This window comes from Haliotis asinina, chromosome 10 (assembly GCF_037392515.1).
Source record: "Haliotis asinina isolate JCU_RB_2024 chromosome 10, JCU_Hal_asi_v2, whole genome shotgun sequence".
NCBI classification, from domain to species: Eukaryota; Metazoa; Mollusca; class Gastropoda; order Lepetellida; family Haliotidae; genus Haliotis; species Haliotis asinina.
This window is the reverse complement of record NC_090289.1, coordinates 8,674,555-8,699,764: the sequence shown is the minus strand read 5'-3', so window position 1 is coordinate 8,699,764 and position 25,210 is coordinate 8,674,555. Positions and strand designations below refer to the sequence as shown.

General features: G+C 38.8%; 2 protein-coding genes across 4 annotated transcripts in view; one reads left to right on the top strand and one right to left on the bottom strand.

The window, feature by feature from the left end:
* Nucleotides 1–332: 332 nt before the first annotated feature.
* LOC137298033 (nose resistant to fluoxetine protein 6-like) lies at nt 333–16,428 on the top strand. 2 transcript variants are annotated; one of them, XM_067830069.1, is made up of 16 exons: nt 333–419; nt 3,481–3,943; nt 4,515–4,711; nt 5,516–5,606; nt 6,816–6,906; nt 7,852–8,096; nt 8,372–8,536; nt 8,923–9,019; nt 9,438–9,536; nt 10,061–10,229; nt 11,268–11,350; nt 11,893–11,991; nt 12,313–12,436; nt 13,352–13,544; nt 14,093–14,235; nt 14,852–16,428. In XM_067830069.1, exons 2-16 carry the CDS (start codon nt 3,508–3,510, stop codon nt 14,960–14,962), a joined length of 2,343 nt encoding a protein of 780 aa, XP_067686170.1. In that variant the 5' UTR covers nt 333–419; nt 3,481–3,507; the 3' UTR covers nt 14,963–16,428. The 2 variants fall into 2 exon arrangements, with proteins under 2 accessions (XP_067686170.1, XP_067686169.1); XM_067830068.1 differs by having other exon boundaries at nt 3,478–3,943.
* Nucleotides 16,429–17,133: 705 nt separating this feature from the next.
* Nucleotides 17,134–25,210, bottom strand: part of LOC137298137 (transmembrane protein 245-like) — a 39,070-nt gene continuing 30,993 nt past the window's right edge. For both annotated transcript variants that reach the window (XM_067830243.1, XM_067830244.1), the window contains one exon: nt 17,134–23,555. In XM_067830243.1, coding sequence (XP_067686344.1) covers nt 23,522–23,555 — 34 coding nt within the window. In that variant the 3' untranslated portion in view covers nt 17,134–23,521. The remainder of the gene's footprint in view (nt 23,556–25,210) is intronic.

Here is a 25,210-nt window from a genome sequence, read left to right as displayed (position 1 = left end):
CCGGATCATATGCCTAGGTTGGTCAACACGGTACACATGCACGTAGGTTCCAAAGTAATGAGAGACGTCAAGGGCCTCTAACGTTGAGCTAACACACCACGATATAACCAAACCACTGTTCAAAGCGGAGTAAAAACCAAATGTACTCACTCACAAACACGCTATAAACATGGAGACGATACCACTGTCAGGCACAAACCTTTAGAACGCCCATGTCGTCAAGTTTCAAGGCATCTGATAAGACGTTTCCCATCCTTGTGCAATATACATTCTTTTATCACCAGGACTGCCATCTTGTATGTATAAAAGTGAACCACGTACGTTTCTGTCCTACATTCCGGCTGATAACAAGGAGCACGGCGCCTTTATCAGTAGCCACGATAAACTGACGGTCGCCTTGTACGCCGAGCTTCATCAAGGTAGGCTGTTGTAATATATTGTCTTGCATATTCTGTTTCTAAACCGCCATTTTGGCATCCCCACCTGCTTGGACACAGCGTGGCTATTGCTGACGAATACATACGTGAGTCTCTTTCATAGGCGATAGGGGTTTATCGAGTGCACCCGGTCACGTTTGTGAAAAACGGTCTCGTCCTGAATCAAACTTAATTTGAAAGGAGTGCATTGTCCGGTCAAGAGGAACTTGAGTTTGTGGTCCTAACACTTTTGTTAAAATATCTCGATGCTGGTTAGACAGTGCCTGTTTATGCAGTAATTTGTTTACATTCGGCATGTCTTATCATCCACAAAACCGGATGTCTTTATAATCAAAGAAGATGATTCAGAAATGAATGTGATGATTGTTGACAATAATCAGTGTTCAGGTTAAACAAAGAATAAGAAGAAACGATTCACCATAGCGTTGTGGGGCGTTGTTTTGACCTGTGAAGCAGTGTTGCCTGTACATATTAAACCCCATCAGTTTAGGTTAGAAATCTTCACAAAAAGTTCATGTAGAGTTCTGCGTGTTTTATCATTTACCGAAGACCACGATCCAAGCAGACTGGAAGTATTTTGACAGGTGGGGCGATATATGGCAGGAGGGGGGATCATTGGGGGATCACTGAGGTCAGTCACGGAGGTCAGCTTTACTCAGTAAGGCTGGCTCGAGCAGGCACTCGGAGGGACCAACCAGACACTCTCTTGTTTCCACACAGCCTTGGGCTTCTCCTTCCCGCATAAAGCCTTGTGCTTGTGAAAGCGGCGATGGTTACAGCAGAGAGTGTGGGGAATGTGGTTTGGTAAATAAATAGAATTGTCCTTGTTTCGGGTAACCCAATCCAACCTGTTTAAGTTGCTTCAATAACATGTTCGTTCTGAATGTGTTGCCGTAAAATATTCAACAACTGTTTTAGACACGTTTTCACCTGACATCTTCTGAATGATCCAAACAGTGTGAATGTATCGAACAGGTATCGCAGTATTAATACTGTAGCAACGGTGTTTACAAAAGCAGAGATCTATCCATCCGTCCACCCACCTATCTATTGTTTGTATATCATACCTATACACAACTGTTTGAGGTAACATGTATTTCTTTAAACAATTATGGTTAGGTATATGCATTCCAACAATGATGTCACTCAACCGATGTTATTTTCTTACAACGATTTCAAAAGACTGTAATGATCGTAGTATTTACTTTCAATGGTGAATTTAGAATTACAAATGACTTTCGCAAAAGAAGGACACTGCGTAAAATTTACTACGTGAATGGTTGTGTTGGAGTTTTCTAATCTCCGTTGATTATATCACCCTATATTCTTAATCAAAGATGACCAATTGTTTAAACGTAATGGTTTCAACAACAGGCATGCTCTTACTTTACTCTGCATGTAAGTATGCCTGTGGGTGTGAAAGAAAGAAACCCAAACAGAAACTGCCTTTAACTCTAGAATGACGATAGGGAAGAACAGAGAAAACTCATGTAGTTGTTGGTTATTTTTAGCCACAGGAAAAACATTCGGATACCAAGAAGCTTCCCTTCGATAGCCAAGAAGCGACCGCACAAAATAGTGTAACGTCCTGTTTACAAGTTCTGTCAGAAATGTCTTTGGAATCCAAAACAAAACGCTCTACGATTTTCTCTCAGCGGTATCATTGAGGACTGAAGCAGATAATTAGCGATAAAGGTATTCGTAGTTTCACCGTACAGAGGTGAGGTTCAGGTGCATGAACCACTGATAGATACCATTTTATACCTGCATTGACGGTTACCTGCCATGCATTGCACGTGGTCAAAACCACTGTTTGCGCTGAGGCATGTAATTTGGGAAGTACTTTTAAGGACTTTCATTCTTGATATAGTCTTTATCAAGTCGTTGTCCTGCTTTCCCGCCACTGTGACAGGCACCTGCAGCAATATGCTCAAATCGTCTACATACCCAGGCCAATTGATGCTTGTTGCCATAGGTTCGTGTCTGAGACTGTATTTGCCAAAGCAAACCTTCAATAATGACGTTGAGTGTATACTAAAACTGGCTCACGGGATTGTCCTCATTTCCGGAAACTGCAAACCTTAAACTTGCCAAAGTGTTACAGATAGATATGGTTGTGGTGGGTACAAAAAGTTATACATGTATTTCAGGGTCTGCATGGGGTCCCCCTACAAATGCTTCCATCTTCTGGCAGTGAAATGAAAGTTTGAATCATTGAACAGCATGATACAGTTGTTCCATATGATTTAAATCTTACGTTATCACTATATCAAATAATATTATATTACCGTTTGAATTTGTGAACCAAGAAGGGCATTCAAAATGATATAGTAGGTTAATATCTGGCCATTGTGTTGGACAATCATTATCATCTTACTTCCTGATAGTTATTCAATGAATGAATAAAATGACCAATGATATGTTCAGAAGTTCACTGTTTACTGCCGAAACATGTTCGTAATCGCTTTACTCAAATTCTCAATCTGATTTATCCATAGTTTCAAAACAAGATAAGCATTAATCTAAAAAGGATAATAGTTTTAACTACGATGGGCCAGTCAGATATCTAGTCATGTTGTTTGATTAAAATCACATCTGTTCAGTAGAAAATGAGAAAAGTCTCTTTTGTGTATGATTTAAGATCCAACCGATTATGTTTCTAAATTTCACAACACCATAAATGTTGTCATAGATTTAACAAAAGTTATAAAACGAAAACACTTTTCAAACTGACGAAGGACCAAAAAATCTGAGGGTCTATGAATTGTAGTGAGTGAGTGAGTTTTGGTGTTACTCCGAATTGAGCAATATTCCAGCAATATCAAGACCAGAAGTGTACGCCACACAGTGTGCCCATGTGGGCAATCGAACCCAGGTCTCCAGCATAACGACCACTACGTTACCCTATAGCCCAAGGTCTTTTTGTGTCGTTCTTAGACAGGTTCCCAATGGGACATTCATTAAGTCTCATACATACCACATCAAGATGCAAATACTGTAGCAGTCTATTATAGTTTGGAAAATCTATATTTTTTTTCAGCAGGTTCAGTTTCTGGGACAGCAGGCAGAAATGCCTCCAAGTCAGCTAGGCAGATGCTGCCTTCTTCTGGTATCAGTCCTCATGTCCGCAGTCACAAGTCAAGGCCACGGCAACATCCACAACTCCAGCAGCAGCGACGACCTCGGTGACATTGCTGGCAACATCTCACTCAGTGCTATCCCCCTAAACACAGTTCCGTCGTACACGGATTCAATACTTGCATTGCTCACTGGAGGGCAGAGTCGTGGACAGATGCAGGTCCTTCAGCAGCTTCAGAAGAACCCACTTCTAACAGTGGAACTCATGCAGACTTTTTCAAATTTGGAAAACATTTTGGGGGAGATGGTTACGGATCAGCTGACAGCATCAGTTGGGAATAATCAAGGACAAGTTGGAACTCAGTGTATGACAGACATAATGGAATATTGTTCAGCTCTGAAGAACAAGACTTTGTGGGCATTACAAAGTAAGCAACGGGTTCATCTTCAAACTTTCAGCACCATTTGTCATCACTGTCAAATAGCGATTTATACACACACGCTTGCAATATAGTCTGAATAGTACAACTGGCTTTGCCTTAAGTAGAAATCTCCTATGAAACTTGTACCAGTAAAGATCCGGGTTATAATGGATCCCCCGCAACATATGCTTGTCGTAAGAGGCGACTAACGTGATCGAGTGATCAGGCTCGCTGACTTTGTTAACACGTGTAGTCGTATCCCAGTTTCGTAGATCGACGCACATGCTGCTTATCACTTGATTGCCTGGTCCAGACTCCAGTATTTACAGACCTCTGCCATATAGCTGGAATACTGCTAAGTTCGATGTTAAGGAACAAACGAACCAACCTATTAATCTGGTCTTTGTTGTTTTCTTATATAATTTTAATGCATTCTGTAGGTTGGAGGTGGGAGTGATGGTGTGTTTAACATTTTCACAAATATTTCTGATAAATAAATAAAAATTGTTGAAATGAAGTATAGGACAATTTACCGATGCAAATGCTGACACATTGCTGCTGCTATTGTTTATCACAGTGGTTGATGCGACTGGGAGGCCTGGTCCGGGGCTCCTAAAGGGCAACCTCCAGTTCTATGGCAACTTTGATGAATGTCTTGAAGTCAGGGGCGTGGTTGACGGTAACGACGGTAACACCATCGAGGGTAATCATTGCCTTGCCTTCATCACGTTGCCAAGCATCGTCACAGATGTGATCAAGAATCCCATCAATGGGGTAAATATTCGAAAATCTTGATTCCAGTTTATTATTAATGTCACTTAAAACCTGTCATCGTTGATCATCCAAAACTGTGTCCCACAGGAGATATCGCTTGTGTGAGATCAGACTATATCTCCTAGGAGATATCGCTTTGACAGTCGATTTTGCACAATGCCCAATGCTATGATGACATGAACCTGATGACGTCACAATGCAATGACATCGTTGCACTGCCAGTGCTATGTCCAGAGAAGTACATTTTTCATTGAAAACTAATGAAGAATGATTTTGGATGATAAATAGAATCTCACCCTCGTGTCTACTGATATCAATTACATCAACACTCGTTGATAAAGGTAAAAATATCTCCGGTAAAGGTAAATAGCACCGGATATTTGTTACTTTATCACACTCGTGTTGATATATTTGATGTCAGTAGACACTTGGGTGAGATTCTCTTTATATCGTAGCGTATACCCTGATACCAATAGCCATTTTCTGAAAACCCATACGCATTGGTCGACCGGCATTGGAAGACATTATGACGTTTTTGAGGGTCATATGACGTCATAAGCTTGTATGACGTCATGACTGGTTCGGTGTTGTCATGCCGAAACCATCGACGACCGTACATAGATGCATAAAATATTTCACCAAAATAAGCATCTGCATGTACATAAATTCATAGTGTCTGTGTAAGTTATTTTACAAGCTCTGTCTTGACCTTCAGTCTCGTGTACAAGCCAAATGATAACGTAAAATCCCGTAGAGTCTATACATAACGTTACTCACAATCCCCACTCTCCTTCTTTGTTACAGATGTTGGGGGGCACCACTCCCACTTTCCAGTGGCACATGTGTGTTCCCAAGTCATGCAGTGAGCAGGATGTGAAGCAAGCCCTCAACCTACGTGAGTATTTGTGTGCTTAAGGCCGCCATTTAGTCTACTTGGCGAACATCCAGAAATGAGACGTCAGTATGGAAATCATCCCGTCCGGACCAGACAATCCAGTGATTGATATAATGAGCTTTGATCTCCGCAACTGGAATACGATGAAATGCAATCAACCAAGGAGCGAGCCTAGCCGTCTGACAAGTTAGTGACCTCTCACGGCCAGTATGGTGTGTGGGTCCTTATTCTCGAAACGTTCGTAGCCCTAAGAATTCTTAACTTTGATCGTAGTCAATGTGTTAGGAATGGGCTTAACATGTTCGTAGGGCTACGAACGTTTCGAGAATAGCTAGCCTGGGGACCTATATTCTTAAGCGACCACTGGTCACGTCTCTTATGATAACTTTAGTAGTGTCTCCATGGTTAAGTTCAAGATATACTGAACAGCAAAAGAAACGCATGTTTCGAAAAAATAAATAATGAAAGTGTGCTCTTCCTTTCAAAATCGTGACAAAAAGACAGAGTTGCGTTTCTTTTCCTGTTCAGTATATTTTTGATAAACGATGTGACTGGGCTGAAACAAGTCTCCGAAATACTACAATCCAAAACAACCAACCAAATCAAATCAAACAAAACATAACCGTGATCCCCGGATCAAGACCATCACAATCGAACAACCAGTTTCTTGTCTTATTTTAGCCAGAGCAACACGTGGGTGCATACAGTCGTTCGTTCTTATAAACAGTAACAATCAATATGAAATCTAGTGTGTGTTTCCAATGATATCTGTCGTGAGAGGCGACTACACTATCGGGTGTTTGTCATAAAAGGCGACTATGCTTGACGTAAGAGGTGACTAACGGGATCAGGTGGTCAGACTTCCTGAAGAGGTTGACATATGCCATCGGTTCCCAACTGCGAATATCGATGCTCATGGTGTTGATCACTGGGTTGTCTTGTCCATACTTGAATATTTACAGACCGCCGCCATATAGCTGGAATATTGCGGAGTGCGGCGTAAAACTTAACTCACTCACTCACTCACCCACTCAGATGACGTCTATGATTAATTTGGTGTCCCACAACGTACTAGTGCTTGATTAAGGGGATGGGGTAGTCTAGTGGTTAAAGCGCATTTCTGGTGTCCCCGCCTATGATTGCCGTTCACCTAGTGATTCAGTTTTACTTAACGATTTGAAAGAAAATACTGATTTCTGTTTCTCGAAGTACCGCTCCAGGATCTCAACATGACTGTGGTTACCCTTAACTGTCGGCACGACAAAGACCTCGGCAACGACGTCAGTGCCATCGTCGGAGTGTAAGTAGAATGACGATAACACAGGCACCCTGAGTGTGAGTGTGGTGTGAACGGTATTTCAGTCATATCATGGCGTGTCATCTTGATACATGTCTTTATCACTTTGTGTAAACCCCTTAGAATGATTAGAATGATGGCGTTGGTGAACATCCCATCACTGCTAGGACCTGTTAAGATCCTCGTTACAACTGATCTTCCGCAACCCATGCTTGTCGTACGAGGCAGATGCATTTCAGCGTATTCAGCGTATCACAACCCAATAGGCCCATGCTCATGGTGTCACTGGATTGTCTGGTCTTTCCTCGATTATTCTCAGACCGCCACCATATACTCGAACACTGATGTTTGTATAGTTGGACAACAAACAAACAAGGCATCCGGTGATTCCAGAATAGCGTTTACTAGGCATCTCCACATCTAGTTTAAGAGAGGTATGAGTAGGTTATGATGTATGATGTGTGATGTATTAGCTGTTGTTCCAATGGTCCCAATTGGCAGGTATCATGGACACATAGATAACTAACACATCGCACCAAAGTGTGTCTCAGCGATGATTGTTTGTAAAACTGAAGGCCAGGCTTGGTCAACGTGGCCCATTGAAGACGTCTGCTCTCTCGGTTCGTCGTCTGCTTTGATTGCCGCTTTCAAATTCATTCTGTTCACCAATTCAGTTAGTCAAATGTACAGCCAATCGGCGTATTGTGTCGGGGTAAGTTGGGAACAAAATCTTCTGCAGGGAGATATACATACTTGAGCACAGAAGCTTGTGACAGGTCCAAAGTTAACCGAACAGCATGATGGAAATCAAGGGATGAGTGTATTCTCAGTTGTAGAATAGGTGTATGCCATTATCACAATGTCCACGTGTTATTCACTTGCAAGTCATGTGAGATACTTATTCACATTCAGCAATTCCACTGACATAATCATGTATCTGTATTTCAGTGTCATATCATCTGTGTTCGTTCTTGTGGCCATCATTGGTACACTATATGACGTCATCACGTCAGCAAAGAAAGACAAAGAACATGACGACAACATCGACAGATACGTGAACCACTCTGCCGCCGTTGATGGTTCTGTTTCCAACCACAACAGTGAACTCTCCATAGATCAGAAGAGCTCGGTTGATAAACAGAGTCTTTATGATACGAGAGAGTCGAGAAAACTCTTTGGCAAGCCGAAAGAGAGTAAGTACTTTGATTGTATATTATTTCCCATTCTACACATTATTTGACTGGCAAATGACGTTTTGCGAATGCGTTACAAAATATTTGATAAGATAGTTCTGATTCAGATTTTGACTACCGATCCGATTCATAAACCTCTCAAGTTGTCGTACGTTTATAATAAAATGAGTTTCAATATACAAATGTTTTGTGTCATGTTTTAATTTTGTATCTCCTACAAACACGAACTAGTTTAACATGATGATTTGGTAATCGTTTGATCTTCTACGTGCCAGGCATTGGAAGGAAGCTACTTCTCGCCTTCTCCATCCCGAGGAACGCTGAGAAGGTACTGAGTGCCAAGACGAGTGCCTCTGACCTGTCATGTCTCCACGGAGTGAGGGTGCTCAGCATGGGCTGGGTAATCCTTGGACACACTGTGCTGATCAGTTTAAGCGGTGGTTAGTTAGAATTCTTTAGATACACTGTGTTGATTTGTCTAAGTGCTGGATGGTTGATAATAGTTGGCAACATTGTGCTAGGGAAAGGTGACAGTCCTTGGTACAGGTCATGCCCTGTTTAAGATCAGGTATGTGGGAATCCCTAGTCACAGATCATGACCTGTTTAAGTTCGGTAGGTGTCAATCTCTGGTCACACGTCATGACCTGTTTAAGCTCGGTTAGGTGACAGTCTCTGGTCACACGTCATGACCTGTATAAGCTGTGGAAAGTCGGTGCAATACATCGGAATTTCTGGGTATTTCTCGAGTGCATAGATTTTATAAAGTTACACATGTATTGCTGTCCTGCAATAGACTGAACCTCTACATGTCCTGTTACTTGACAGCTGCCAATCCTGTCGATGGCTACAAGGACCTCAGCAGCTTCACGATGCAGGCGGTAACGAATGGCACCCTCTCAGTGGACACCTTCTTTGTAATGAGGTAAACAACAGCATCTCCTTACACTGATTTGTCTGGAAAAGGTATAACATATTTCCATGACATTACAATCCTTTACGATACCGAATGTACAATAAGCAAGTTTAATGCATTTACATCAGACATGGGTCGGTGGTGAAATATTTAATATCAGTTTTAACAAAAACTAACATCTCCAGTTAAATCAATTTAGAAAATATAAAGTTCGTTTTTTATTTATTATTTTGCTAATTTTGGTCTTTCACATTTAAGGTATGTGTTTAAATCTTCTTCCAATTGATGTAAACATTCTTCAAATTATACTTTACACCTCACCTAAACGGTAAATATTGATTTCCACACTTCATCATAGTTACGGAAACAGCGGCCACTCAGTTCTATACTTGGGATGTATTTGTGTTATTTTCCATTGTATCTTTAGTGGCTGTTTGGTGGCATTGTTGTTTCTGAGAGAGAAAGAGAAAATCGGCAAATTAACTGTGCGCCAGATGGTACTGTACTACGTTCATAGATTCCTACGGTGAGTGTGTTCACTATAGCTTTATGAGAGTGGAGTCCTTGTCGATATGTTATTATCTGTCTCACGACGGCATGTAGTTTAGTAGGTGACGTGTTTTCTCGGAAATGACTCGGTTCGATCCTGATTCGACGTTGATTCTGGTCTGGATTGTCTCTGAATGGCTGTGGATCAATAATTAGTGGTGTATGAGGCAGTAGTTAACGTTTGTGTGTTTGTGTGCACATGTGTGTACATGTGCGTGTGCGTGTGCGTGTGTGCTTAGTACGTGCGTGTGTGCTTGTTAGAATGATATGGATGGCGATTAAGGTAATGCAGTTTGAGGCTTATTAAAAGATTCGGCCAATGAATACAACCTAGTTTCGTCATACCTTTATTTTGAAAGTAAAGATCATTATCTCTTTGAAGATATTAATGGTTTATATTGGATTTGTGGCTCTTACAGCATCTCACAATGTACTGAATTACTTTGATATCACGCCTGGAATATGTTGACCTGCCTCCTGATCGCCCCTCTCTCTTCCCAGGCTGACCCCTCTGTACATGACGGTGTTGATGTTCTATGTGTGTGTGAGTGGCTACTTCAGACATGGGCCTGATGTAACGCCCCTACTTGACCGGGAGAACTGTAGACGAAACTGGTGGGTCAATCTGCTCTACATCAACAATGTCTACAGGTCCTCATCAACTGAACTGGTAAGTTTTAACATTTTCAGCTGAAGCATTTTCCTACTTTTGTGTATTCTTAAATCAAAAGCAGGGCCATGAATGAACAGGCCGTCTAATGGGCTGGAATTTGCAGAATGGAGTTGCCTCCCTTTCGCATGCCAGAATCTGGTGATTCGGAGTTCGAAGTCCAAATTCGCTAAAATTATAATTGTTTGGTTTGTCATCTTCAAACATTCAGCTTCCTTGTATGTGGATTGTATCAAAATGTCAGCTACCTTAACTTAGTCGTTCTGACTAGGTATAGGCTGCAACACAGACAGATTGTCGCGTCTTTGCGAGGATTTAAGATTGAAAAATCAGTTTTTTAGATGACCCGAACTTGAGATGCTTCACAAAACAATAGATCATGACAAGGTCGAAATGCTTCAAAGTACAATAAAATAATGACACCGTTTAAATGCTTCACAATACAATATATTATGACAAGCTCATTTGTACTTTGAAGCATGCGAATAGGGGGTCTTCTCAAAAAAGGTTTTTATTTATAAAATCGTCGCCAAAAAGGAGTGCCTGTGGCCTGAAGCGTCATTATAGTTTTGAAATAACGTTCAACTCACTCACTCACTCATTTCTGCTTGGTACAACTATTGTTTCAACTTACGTTCTTGCAACTATGGTTATTGAACTGTAAATATGCCAAAGCGTTCTCAGAACGTAACTGAATGAGAAATAAGATATGTTCAAAATTTTGTGCATTTAGTTGAGTGTTGGTCATTATCTATCAGAGATAATATCAATTTTTAATACTGAAATCCTGCCCCATGACGTTCTGTATTCGGCTTCGGAAATTCATGGTTGTCGTAAAGGGCGACTAATGAGATCGGGATGTCAGGTTGACTGGCTTCGTTGACACGTAATCGTATCCCAACTGCGTCGATGCTCATGATGTCAATCACTGGTATGTCTGGCCTGCACCTGAGAGTTTAGATGGTGCCGTGTTATAGCTGCATTAGAAACTAGAAACAAACATAAAACATTCAACCATTGGCATCGTTTCTATTTCAGTGTCTGGGTCAGTCTTGGTTTCTGGCAAATGACATGCAGTTCTACTGGATTGCGCCCCTGGCCCTCATTCCTCTGGCTTGTGGGTAGGTACGATGGTGTCTATAACGGTTCCAAGCTAAACTGACCACTTTGGTTCCATCTTGTTTGGCTCTTTTGGTCGTGGATCGTGGGTCGTGGGTGGTGGGTCGTATTGTTTGATATTATATTTGAGATACAAGGGTGAATACCTCAATGAATATCTAAAATTCACCCATATGTCAACTTTCTTCAGTATGCCATGCTTGTCGTAAGAGGCGACTAACGGCATCGGGTGGTCAGGATCACTGACTTGGTTAGCACATGTCATCGGTTCCCAGTTGCGCAGATCGATGCTCATGGTGTTGATCACTGGTCCAGACTGAGTTATTTACAGACCACCACCATATAGCTGAAATATTGCTGAGTGCGGCGTAAAACTGAACTCACTAACTCACATTAACATATTTTCAAAATGGAAGGACCTCAAAACGGTTTGAGGACAAAAACATGTTTCAAGCCTGATATTTCAGAACAGTTTGAGCTGAAGGGAGGCAGTGTCACCATCTTCCCGCTTCTATCAGATACAAACAGTCTGCTTTTGTTCCAGCTGGCCGTTCATCGGTATTCTGGTGATCCTTGTCCTCATCGCTACGCATATCATATCCTACGCGTATTTAGAATATTTCGTTGTGGGCTCGGGACTCGTGTAAGTTGTCTCAGATTAAACGCTATTGTCTCAGGTGTTCAATATTTAGAACATGTCAGTGTACAGGATTTCCAGGATTCCTGGAGTCCAAATACCAGAATTTTCATCGATTATTATTCACTTTAGTGCATAAGTCGCCCAAGATGCTGCTTAAATGTTGGTGAACGCAGTGTAAAAACAGGCTCCCTCTCTAGTTTTAAATAACACCATCTTTGTAGTTTTCAATACAAGGTGTATGTAATAAGTATACCATCAACATACAGTTGTGTTATATATGTGTCCACAGTGAAATGCATTTAGATTTATTTTATATATTTTCAGCAATTCTGCACAGTTCGAGACAGAGATATACTTCATGCCGTATTGCAGAGTGGGTGTGTTCGCCATCGGAATGGCCCTGGGATACCTGTTATTTAAAACAAAGTGTAAACTGGAAATCCCAAAGGTATTGTTAATTAAAAGACTACTAGAGGTAGTTTGGGTTTTGTACCGTGTTCATCAATATTTAAGATACGTCTTGGGTGTCAGCAGGATGCGACAAAACAAAACAAAATACTATATGAAACCAAGGAACCCAGGATGGCACGTTTACAGATGCCAATATACCACCTCTAGCGCGATGACAGCCGTGCCACACAAATTCATCATGATATGCTTTGGACAAACTACGGAAACAAAAGGTAGTATTCATCTGAAATATTTCGCAGAATACGGAATACATCTGGCAGGATTATGATTAATGGACAGTCTGTCCATGGTCGGCCGTCTGAAGGAACAATAGCCTATAGAAGTGACTATCATAGTCAAAACGGCTTCGTTAGAACGGTTTCGGAACGCAAACAAAAACAATAACGACAAACGTTGTGGATAACATCTTATACTTCGGGAGTTTGAATCCAAATATTTGCACCACTGCCAAGCAGGAATCTTTATCGAAACATTGCCCTCACGGTACAGAAGAAGTTCCAAAAGATGTGCCATTATTGTACGTCATAACTCGTAAAGTGCCACTCAAAGAACTCAAAACACTAACGAAACAACCTGACGGTTCCTGTGCATGTTGGTAGGGGGTTATTTTGACAATTTACTGAAAGATCGTTACATCATTCTGGGTTGTTCGTATTGGTTAGGCGGCGGGGTGGCCTAGAGGTTAAAGCGTCCGCTCCTCACACCGAAGACTCGTTTTCGTTTCCCCACATGGTTACAATGTGTGAAGCCCATTTCTAGTGTCCCCCGGCGTGATATTGCTGGAAGATTGCTCAAAGCGGTGTAAAAAATCCATACACTCTCTCTCATATTGTTGGAACTCATTGTCCATAGTGGCACTGAGCTCCCTGTTAATACGGAGTTTGTTTTTTAGGTGTGGCTGACATTAGGGTGGACACTGGCCGTGGGTGTGGCCTTGGCATGTACATACGTCACTTACGACCAGTGGACAGACGGACATATTACCTGGGGTCGTTCCTCTCTCCTGACACACGAGGTGTTGTACAGACCAGCCTGGGCTCTGTGTGTCTCCTGGATGATACTTGTCTGCGCCAGTGGATGTGGAGGTAAGGGTGCCTTTTGATGATAGTGCCTGGTGTCCTGTGCAGTGGATGTGGAGGTATGGATGTATCTTGATGATAGCACCTGGTGTCTTGTGCAGTGGATGTGGAAGAAAGGATGTCTCTTGATGATAGCACCCGGTGTCTACTGCAATGGGTGTGAACGTATGGATGTCTCTTGATTATAGCACCTGGTGTCTAGTGCAGTGGATGTGGAGGTGTGATGTCTCTTGACGATAATACCTGGTGTTTACTGCGTTTTGATGTGGTGCCTTATTCGGTGATCAACAGCATGAGCATCGATCTGTGCAACTGGGAGTCAATGACATTTGTCACCTGTAAAGTCACCTTTTGTGACAAGCATGGATTGCTGAAAACATATTAAATTCCGAATCTTCACGAACAAAGTGTGTTAACAGAGACCATATAATCTATTATATGGTCTCTGGTGTTAATAATGAAATAGTGATGATATCAGGTGTTCGGGAAAAGGCGAGCAAGTAATGGTATAAGTACAGGCCGGTGATATATTCTGACACGGACTATCCCTACAGGTTTCGTCAACTCCATGCTGTCATGGGAGGCCTGGATTCCCCTTGGGAGACTGACGTACGGAGCATATCTCGTACATGTAATGGTTCTTACTACCCGGCATGCTAATCGACGCACACCTTACTACTTCAACCCAGAACATCTTGTAAGTTTCAAGCCAAAATATTCAACACGATCACATGAGAAAGATATCAAAACATATTGGATACAAGTACCGGCTTAGTGAATTTATCTGATGGTTTACTTACTGGTTTGGACAGGCGGAGTGTAGTTGTCGCAGGTCAGCAGTCATTCCAGTTCCGTTCATTTTGTCAACAGTCTCCAGGTTTTCGGCAGTGTCGGTAAAATGTTTTGATGAACAGGCCTTAGGCTTCGCGGGTCAGTTTTAGGCTACACAAACACCAAATCGAAATCTATAATGCGAAATTGAAAATTCTATATCGTCAGTCTTAAATGGCATCACTGGGAAAAGTATGTCTGGTTTCGTTTCATTGCTAATTCGTGATTTGCAAATACCCAACACTAATCGTTGGATTTGTGGTTTCTATTATTCAGTGTTTGTGTACAAACACAGACTGGTTATTTTTCTCCGTTGCGCAGCTCTATCTACGTTACAATGTGCCTGTGATACCGATATATGGTCTCAGGGTACAAGTATATCAATTATATAGATATGTGTTGCGCAATATCATTGTCTGTTCGTTACTGTTATCACGTGACAGAAGAAGAAGTAAAATACCGGTATTTTTTTTATCTTCCAGAGCTATGAGTTCCTGGGCACATGGGGCATCACCTATGGACTGGCCTTCATATTTGCTGTGATTGTGGAGGCACCATGTCTGGGGATTGAAAAAGCTGTTATAAGAAGATGATTTGACAGTCACATCTTAAATGTGATAAGAACCGTCCTAACCAACGTAGGTCTTTCTCCAGCTGAAACAAACAACTTTCTCTAGTTCTATGCAAACATCTTTCAGTTCTACCACTTCAGTTTGTTGGACCAGACATTATCTTAAAGGGGAATAACTCTCTGAATAAAACCGACATTGTAACATTCAGAGATTAAAATCGTCAGGGAAGAAATTTTCGAACATATCGGTCCTCTTGCAGAATGATAACAAACTGATTTTGTGACCGTGAACCTAATGACATGATGACAAGTGTAAATAGACGTGTTTCGTCAAGGTCAAGGATAAGGCAGGATATAGTGTCACCTTTTCTGGAACAGCTCGTGTTATCACTGATTATTATTCAAAACCACACACTTAGGTGGGAACCGATTAATGGACTTCACTTTCAGCATACATTTCTGACGATTCTATTAAGGGTTTTGTCATTTGTATGATTCGGTAACACGGGATTGATTGATAACTGTCTTTACCGGACACAAGACATCAATGACACGTGGGTAAGTGAGTGAATGCGTGTGCGAGTGAATAACAGTTGATAGTCGTGACGATTTCGCGCAGGACAAACTGAATTAAGGCAATTTGTAAATTACCTGAGTGAGCGTGCTTTTACACGGCATGTAGCTTTATTCCACCAATAAGACGGTTGGGGACACCAGAAATGGGCTTCACACATTGTACCCAAGTGTGAAATTGAACCCGGATCTTCAACGTGATGAGCAACTGCCTTGACCACGCAAAGGAGACACAAATTAAAACACATCTTATAAAATGTATCAGCGATTGACTGGAATCAATACGGACCAAATATGTAGATTTCCATATACCACTTTAAACCTTGACAATAAGGAAAAAAGCTTCCGTTTAATACGTTTTTTACATATTTTACGTAATGACTTTACCATGAATTTGTAACCAGATTTACAGTTTAGTGGACGTGGCCTTTGTTTTTGTGAATCTAATATTTCATATCTTTGATATCTGATTAAAATCCTCTCACATTTTTATATACTGGTATGTCTTATAAGTTGTACACATTCCGTATGTCTGATTGAAAACTATACAGCAAGTAAAGGGAATGCTGAATCGTATACGATTCTCGTGGCATCTATTTGTACTGCCAAAAGAGTCATAACTGATTACTTTTCAATTAATATATTATGATCACGGATGTTTTTACGAAGTACACAGACAGATCCAGAGACTTGAGTAACTGCGTTTATGCGTTTATGTGGGTCATAGTTGCTGGAATACAGCTGATACATACATTTTTATATCTCAGTTTTCTGCCTTCTCCGATCTTTTATCCTCCAGTTACATTGATAGTCTCAAAGATATCAGTTGCAATTGTACATTGATCTATGAGTCACTGACAATACCCCTGATTTATTTATGAATATATGAAACAAAATACATGTGTGTAAGCTGTTTGCCGTGTTTCATCTTTGTGTTATTTGAAACATCTTTTCGGGAGGCTGAAAGATGTTTGATAGTATTTCCACTCCACTTCGGATCCGTTGTGATTGCGAGTGTATTAACCTCTGTCTCTGTCTCTCTCTCTCCCCGCTGTAAACAGGTGTTTAGTATTGAGTGGGTTCAGCAGCTGTGAAGTGTATACTTTAAGTTCTGATGTAAGAAATTGGTAAATGGACGATCAAAAGTCATGACGTATAATCTGTATCTGAAGTCGGGACTTAATCACAAGATTATTTGAATATTCACTTTGTTGCTTAACGCTTCATTCAGCAATATTCCAGCGATATGGCAGCGGTCTGTAAATAATTGAATCTGGATCAGGCAATCCAGTGATCAACCTGGATGTAGAGTTATGTCACAAAACCGGAGGTCCATGGAAACCAAAGCAATGTTAACAGAAATATGAATGTACTGTTTGTTTGTTGGTTAACGCATTATGACAGTGGTCTGGAAATAATCGAATCTGGAGCAGACAATCAAGTGATCAACATCATGAACATCAATCTAGCATTTAAGAACCAATGACGTGTCCATCAGTGGGCCTGACCACATGACCGTCTTACGACAAGCATGGGTTACTGAAAACCTATTCGAACAGAGATCTTCACGGTTTAAATAACAAGAAGGATTTAGTTAGTCATATAAACATAACAATATACTTGTATTCCTGAAAGCATTTTAATTATACATTAGGCTCATATATTGTACATGCATAGCCAGTCCGTCTGTACATGAGTATTTTGTCAAATCTCGATGTGTCAACAGGTGAACATCAACAGCATGAATATTATACTGTAGTGCAAAACCGGGGAAAATCAACCTTCAAATTATCTGTAGTTTTGACAAAAAAAAACAACCCACAATTTGCTAAACAATATGTCTATATACTTGTGCTGCCAAGCAATCACTGTTAGTCTTGCTGAAGAAGACATATACAATTCAGGATAGCTATTCTCGAAACGTTCGTAGCCCTACGAACATCTTAAGCCCATTCCTAACACATTGACTACGATCAAAGTTAAGACTACGAACATCTTAAGCCCATTCCTAACACATCGACTACGATCAAAGTTAAGGCTTCTTAGGGCTACGAACGTTTCCTGAATAAGGGCCCAGGTTATTTCTAGCTTGGACACAGCCTTTGGGCAAAGGGGATGCACTTTGTGATTTGACATTTCAAATTTAATACCACAAAATATGTATCTTCTAAAAATATATCATGCCAAAGATACTCGTGCTGGTCACTACCTGAATGTGAGCTTCCAAAAGAGGGATAAATCCCGGTGAGAAAGTTCCAACATCTTTCGTTTTAAGCAAAAGAAATGTGACCTAAAAATACCTGTTTTTGTGTTATCATACTGTTTGAGCCACAACCCTGTGTATATGTCTAACAGTCTTAATATAAAACACTATTAATCCAAACTAGTCCATTAGACATGCTTGAAGTATTTGCTACTTGTGTTATCTGAATGGGATGAGGAGCGTTTCACACATAGAAACTCTTTATTTCTTACACTAAACATAGGTAACATTCTTAACAAAATGTAATCAGCCTACTGCAGATAAATGAGAACATTGTAAACACCAATGTCAAGAAAGTTAAAATGCTCTGATGGATGGATAGGGCATCAGATGGATGAAAAACAGTATCATACTATTTCCTTGCAGAATGAAATTTCAGTTGCACATACAAAATTCTCTGCTGTTGTTTCACATCAATGCTTCTCATGACAAACAAACTGCAATAACAAACAGAAACTCAATAGGTAACAAACAGAGAGATTGGCACATTTTAAAACTAATCTACAGTCCTACCAATAAATAAATGTCTATAAAGCCAAGAGGAATGTGAGATAGGAAGAGAACACAACATACATGCATGAGATATAGCACCAATCTGAGATCAACGGTAATCCAAAATGTCCTTAGAACAGTTCCATCTGTCAAAACAAAATGGCTACAACTTTACACTGTACCCTGAATTAAGACCTTTCAACTGGGGTTTCAAATCAGGGTACAAAATCTGATTTCAGTAATATTTAACTGACTTCTGATAGTTCCTTAGCAGTCTGGAGTTGGTTAGCTCAGAATGCAGAAAGCATTTCCTCTTTTCATTGTTTGATTCCTGCATATAAATTAGGTTGTATCTTGAAACAAATAATTATTTATATGATATAAATAAGTCATGGTTGTCTTGAAACACATCAAATATGTAACCAGTATTCACAGTTGTTTCATGCCTCAAATCTTAATCACAAAAGACAGAAGTATGCGCCATTGATAAAGGATACAAGTCTAAGTACAACACAGAAACCTTTCAAACACATATGTATTTTTCAATGCTAATAATAATGATTAAAAAACCAGAAATGTTAAACAAAACAACCAACAGACCAAATGAAAGACTTTATCCGAAGAAAAAACACCGCAGGGAGAACAAGGAGATAATATATTACCCTGTATTTTCAACACAAGTTATTGCAGTGGGACAATCTGTTCTAAGTATTTGAACAGCAAGTACTGGTATACTGAGATGAATGAGGTGAAGAGGTGGTTGGCTGGAGAAGAGGGGAGTTAGAGTTTCCTCCATCCTTTAGAAAAACATTTGGTGTTTTGCACATGTATTTAATGCCCAAAGATCAAAACTTTGGATGTCACTGTTGACTAAATGAAATTCCAGAAAACTGTAATTTGTATCTTCTTGTACATCACTGGGTTCAAGGTTATGAAACCGCCATTTGCAAAGATTTGCTACAAACATGATACCCTTGTGCGTTAGACATTGTTACAAACAAAGACACAGTGTAATGTTATTTTGAACTGAGACTTTGACAGAAGGTAAATATAAGATAATTTCCTGTGTAGCCATGGTAATCACAAGCCTGATAAGGGCAAAATAGCAGACTTGGTACCATACACTGTCGGTACCATTGCCCATCTTATCCCAGTGATACCATCTGTTACTGTTTACTGACACAGACATATACTGAAAGCTAGGAGTATGAAGAAAGGAAAGCTCATGAGCCTAAACTAAGTTCAGAGCAGCATCTGAAAGCTTACCAAAGTCTTGCACACACTGTCAGTCTTGCTGATTTATTTTCAAAATTACAAACAGCACGTAGAAGAGAGACTGGATTTTAATGTTGCTGTAGACAATTCAACCATACTATGGCACCAGAAATGAGCTTTCCCATGAAAGAACAACAACCTCTATCTAACAAATGAACTTCAAATAAAGTGTGTAGATAATAATGCAACCCATTTTACTGTTTCTGCTGAATAATGACTGATCTTCAATAATCTGATAAGATTCTTCAATTTTCAAGACATGAAAACATCTATTCCAGTCTACTGTAGGTATCTGTTTTAATCATGTTTGGATGCTTATAATATAATGTATAATTATAAAGTGTTGGCCAGCTTTGATCTCATCATGCCCGTGCTGTTGCTCACGCTATTAACCACTTGTTTGCCTAACCTTTCTGTTTGTAGGCTGCAAATATAGCCTTAACATTTCTGGGGCTATATTTTCAAAGCTCTCTTAGCGCTAAGACAGTCATAAAAGCCATACATTAACACAGACTAAAGACTATCGTAGTGCTAAAAGAGTTTTGCAAATCTAGACCATGAACATCTTCACAGGTAATCAAACAAATTCACCAGCTAATGCTTAGGACTCTTTAGCAGAGTTCCATTTAAATTTGAACTCATCAAACTGAAACAAACATCACTGGTATCTTTTAAGGTCTTTTAGGAACAACACCTTTGATTCGATCCAAAGCAACCAATGCTGACTTTAAGGATTGATGGTCTGAGTCAGAGATGCCAACTTCAAAGTATTGTAAACTAGGTATAAGGATCCAAATTAGCAGTTTCACCATAAAGTAAGTTGTCAGCTAAATAGTTACAATAGCAAAGGTATTGAAATCAGTTTCACATTTCTGCAGGACAATTATGCTGAAATAATGTTTGCTACTTGCAATGATTCCAGTTGAAATATATGAAAAATGCAATGAATGGAAGTTAAGTAAAGTCCGAATATGTCTTTAATTGATGAAAATATATGTTTTTGTCTATATATCTGAATCCTAATGGGTTTTCTTCAAATTTTGTAGAATTTCCAGTTCAGCTGTTTTGGCATAGTTTGAGACTAGCTAGAGGACGTCATGTACACAAGACTGGTAGTGTGGCAAGCTCAGGACGGAGGAGGGTGAAGGCGATGAGGTGATAAAAGATCACGAGAAAATATGTTCCTGTATTTACACGATCTTCACATTTGAGACTGTTATGTCAAAAACAGTCACTGACAGAATAAAGTACAGGATTTTTATAAGACAGCACAAACAAATATACATTAAAATCAACTTACATCTTAAGATGTTTGAATTCAGATCTCATCGATGTGTTGAGTAATGAATTCAATTTGCTGTAACAGCAACCGAAACAAACAACTGATATGTCTTGAATCACATCATCAATAATCATATATATGATGATCTCGTACCGTTTATATTTGAAAAATAATGTAGGAATTACTGGCTTTTGATTGGTTATAATCGATTGTATAATTTTGACAAATTTAGAGAGACTGACTTAGAAATCACTTACTCTTTCCTCTATTTGACAGTTTGGAATACCTTAAGTTGACAACAGTCAAATCTGTGACTCTCTCGGTTGTGTGGACGAAAATTCAAAATGTTCCTATGAGAATATGTAGTAAAAGTATAGCTGTCACTAACTCAATATTGAAACAAATTTAACTTTCGAACTTTCTTTTGCTAACTTAAAGAACCTTTTGCTTTACTTTCCTTATGACTAGTTAAAAGTATGGATGTGTACATGACTGGAAAATATGTATAAGAGATTAAATTGCAGTTTCAAATAAATGAAAGGACAAAATAACAAACCCACCAGCGTAAAATACACATATGAGATATGTCTGCCTTTCCAAACTGTACAACATACAACTCTTGCCTAGAATTAAAAGTAACAAATATTGTTCACTGAACACAACACCTGAATCAATATTATGCAAAACATATTTCTCCGAAACGATTTTCCAAACAACATGTTCAAGCGGTTTACATGCTTATTAGTAACACAAAAACAGATTTGAACATTCCTAAAGTTACTATTATTGCACATGAGACTAGATAAAAAAGTATGAAAAAAAAGACAGAGTAAAAAAATATAAAGACCACTGATACCAGTAAGATAGTCTCTTCGAGAACATATTAAAAAGACTTCTCTTACTTAAATACTCAGCCTGTATTCATCCCATGTTTTAGCATGTTTCCAAGTTTTAGATGAAAAATTAGCAGTATAACTATTATACATTGTAAATGTTTACATCATATTCTGCTCAAATGCATGCACCAGATATTCAGCTTTTGTAATGCAATCATTTAGAAGCACAAATAGTTCTGAGGGAAACAGTACTTAGAGTGATATAATTTCACATTAATGTATCACGCCAGTTGTGAATTGTCTCTCAATTTAAGCATGTAAAATATATCATAATAAATCTCTCATTTTGAGTTTTTTATTCACACAAATAACTGAAAAACTGTTTGAGGATAATAATGCAAGTTTAGCTGTCAGGTTTCCATGGCGATCTGACATAGTACACCTGACTGTGAGTATCCCCTACAAAGTCGCACAGGAAACAATATATATGCACAGAAGTTTATCAAAGATGTGCAATTACACAACCAACACATAGCCTGAGAGGTGTCATGCCTCAAGAATATGACTTACAGTTAAATAAATATCATACAGAGAGATCTCAAGCAGGTTTGTGCTTCTTGTTTACAAACCCATCACTCTGATAGATCAATATATACTGCACAAACAATGGCTTACATAACCCTACATATATTCAAGTTTAGTTGAGTGTTTTCAAAACTGCAATGAACGGCTGACAGAAATATTTCTTCAACAATCAAGCAGATTATCTTCATCAGCAAATGACCTTCATATTTGACAGTGATGGCTGTATTAGTTATCCCCTACATATCTGGTGCACTGCAGAGATCCATAAAAGCACTATCATAAGGGCTTCTCTGTAAACTATAATACACTAAGAAAATCTCACACAAATATTTAACTACTTGAAAGTACTGTTTAAAGCACGTTTTTTGTACCTAGAATTAGAACATTGGAATTTGGGTTGCCTTGAGTGAGTGATTGAGTTCTATGACACTATTAGCAATATTCCAGTAATGCAACAGTGGGGGACACCAGAATTGGGCGTCGCACATCATACCCATGTGGGGAATCGAACCTGCATCCTTGTGTGATGAGTAAAAGCTTCAACCACTGGACTATCATAACGCCCCCAAGGACTACCTTAAAAACAGGGTAGAAGATCTTACAGTTTTTCTAGCTGTGTCACATTTGGGATGTCAACTGGTGATGTCAATTGGTGTCTGATAGCCACCCTAATATTGCTTTGTATTAAATATTTGCATTCCATTTAAATAACTGTTAAAAAAATAGTTAATAATTGTTTTATGTATACAAATTCCTTGAATTTTGGATTTCTGTATGTACATTATACTGTTTGGTTCTATCCACTGTGATATGTATCTATGTTTAACAGCAATTTCCAAGTCTTGATACTAAAAAGTTCTTAAACCCTTCCACTAAAAAACACAGGAATAAATCAACAAGTAAAGACTTAACCAATATTAAATATTTGTAACATACACACACAAAATACCATGTGCAAATCTGAAACAATACACAACCCATTTATCATATTTAGCGCCATTCACACTAATAGTAAAAGTATCAATTATGCCCCAAACAGTAAACAGACATAAACATCATTTGACAAGTATCCCATCCAGTGCTGGAGACTGCTGTGGTTTGCTTGAGGTAATGAAAATTTCATAATAAAAGTTCTTCAAACCGTCTGCAGTGCACCACCGGATTTCTACAGGAGTAATATTATTATCACGACACTGTCACAACATGCATTTCAAGTCAGTTGTTGACCTGAAGATTCATCCTCCATTAGAGTCCTACATAACCTTGACCCTGACCTCAGGAGAGCTTCACTGTGTCCGAACTGACCGACCTGCAATAGGATAAACAAATCATTTTTAGATGCATAAGTGGACCATTTCAGTGATCTTAAAGAGCCAAATTCATAATAATCTTAATGTCAAAAGAGCCAAATTCATAATAATCTTAATGTCAAAAGAGCCAAATTCATAATAATCTTAATGTCAAAAGAGCCAAATTCATAATAATCTTAATGTCAAAAGAGCCAAATTCATAATAATCTTAATGTCAAAAGAGCCAAATCAATCATAATTTAACACAGACAATTGTGACAATAGCCTAGTATAATTGTGCATAAATGATACCTATTGTAAGAAACCTGTCCAATAATAACGATATATAACCATATAATAATAACAGATATATTAAATATATTTCCTTAGAATAACGAATAGATACCAGATTTCTTAAACAGATATGCTAATTCATGTCTCGAGTATGCTGAAATGTAAGATGTAACTTACAGATACCTTAAACAGTAAATATATATGATACATGTATTTATAAGACTTGAAATAATGTACTATTTCTTGATATTGAATCTTTTTGAGTGAACATTGTGATGAATGAAGTGTGATGAGGTAAGTGAGGTATACCACTCCAAGTTTAACTGGGATAATCACATGTATCATTCCATTTATAATCAATCATGTAAATTGGTTTTAAGAATTAAGGAAAAATCAAATATCCCAATAAAAAATGGAGTTGGTATATGATGAATGAGGGATACCAGGAGGTACAGTTAATATATGATGCAGGATAATATATATTCTTTAATCTTTCATGAGTTTGAAACTTGGTTACATAATTCAGATACCATGACGAACATTGGTCGTTAAATTCTTCAGGGATTCAAAATTTTCTAAATGTTTATCTTTAACCATTGTTAACATTATTCATTAATATTTGCTCCTTGACATGGTTGTAGACACAGAAGACATATATGAAGGTAAATCACATATGTAGGTAAATATACATTGAATATATACAACTACATGTATAATCCAAACAAATGCAAAGACAAAATAAAGTCAACTGTTGTAAATATTTAAATCAGCAGACAGAAGACCTGCTTTAATAATATTTCATTTTTATAAACCAAAGACAATAATATAGAAGTAGTTCAGTCCATAAATGCCTAACAAATCCTTCCCTTCTTTCTGTGATCAGCCAATCAGAAGCTATATTCCATTAGTGGCTGTGGCCTAAACTGTTTACCATTATGTAAATGAGAGATATGACAACTGCTCGGTAAACAAATCACGAATCACTTGCAATACATTAATTACTTCTTAAGTACAACTCGTCATACAATGTAAAAATGAAAATATTAATTCCTTCGTGCATCTGGCTTGTTTAATACTTTTCATATTTTTTTGCCCTGCTTTTCCCCAGACTTACACCCATCACTAATATGACTACCAACCTTTTGAAAGGGATAATCACTTATGTCAGATGTAAAAATACACCCTTGTCATAAAATGAGAAACACTTTTAAGGTTTCATGATAAGAAACAAGGAAAAGGATATTTTTTCACTTTTAAAGTCCATACCATGCCACTCAAAATGTGTCTGATTTTCAAAAAGAGGTCACAAATCAAGTATACTTTCATACATTCAATACATGAAACACATAATCCTCATTTTCAACCCATTATGATTTGAAAC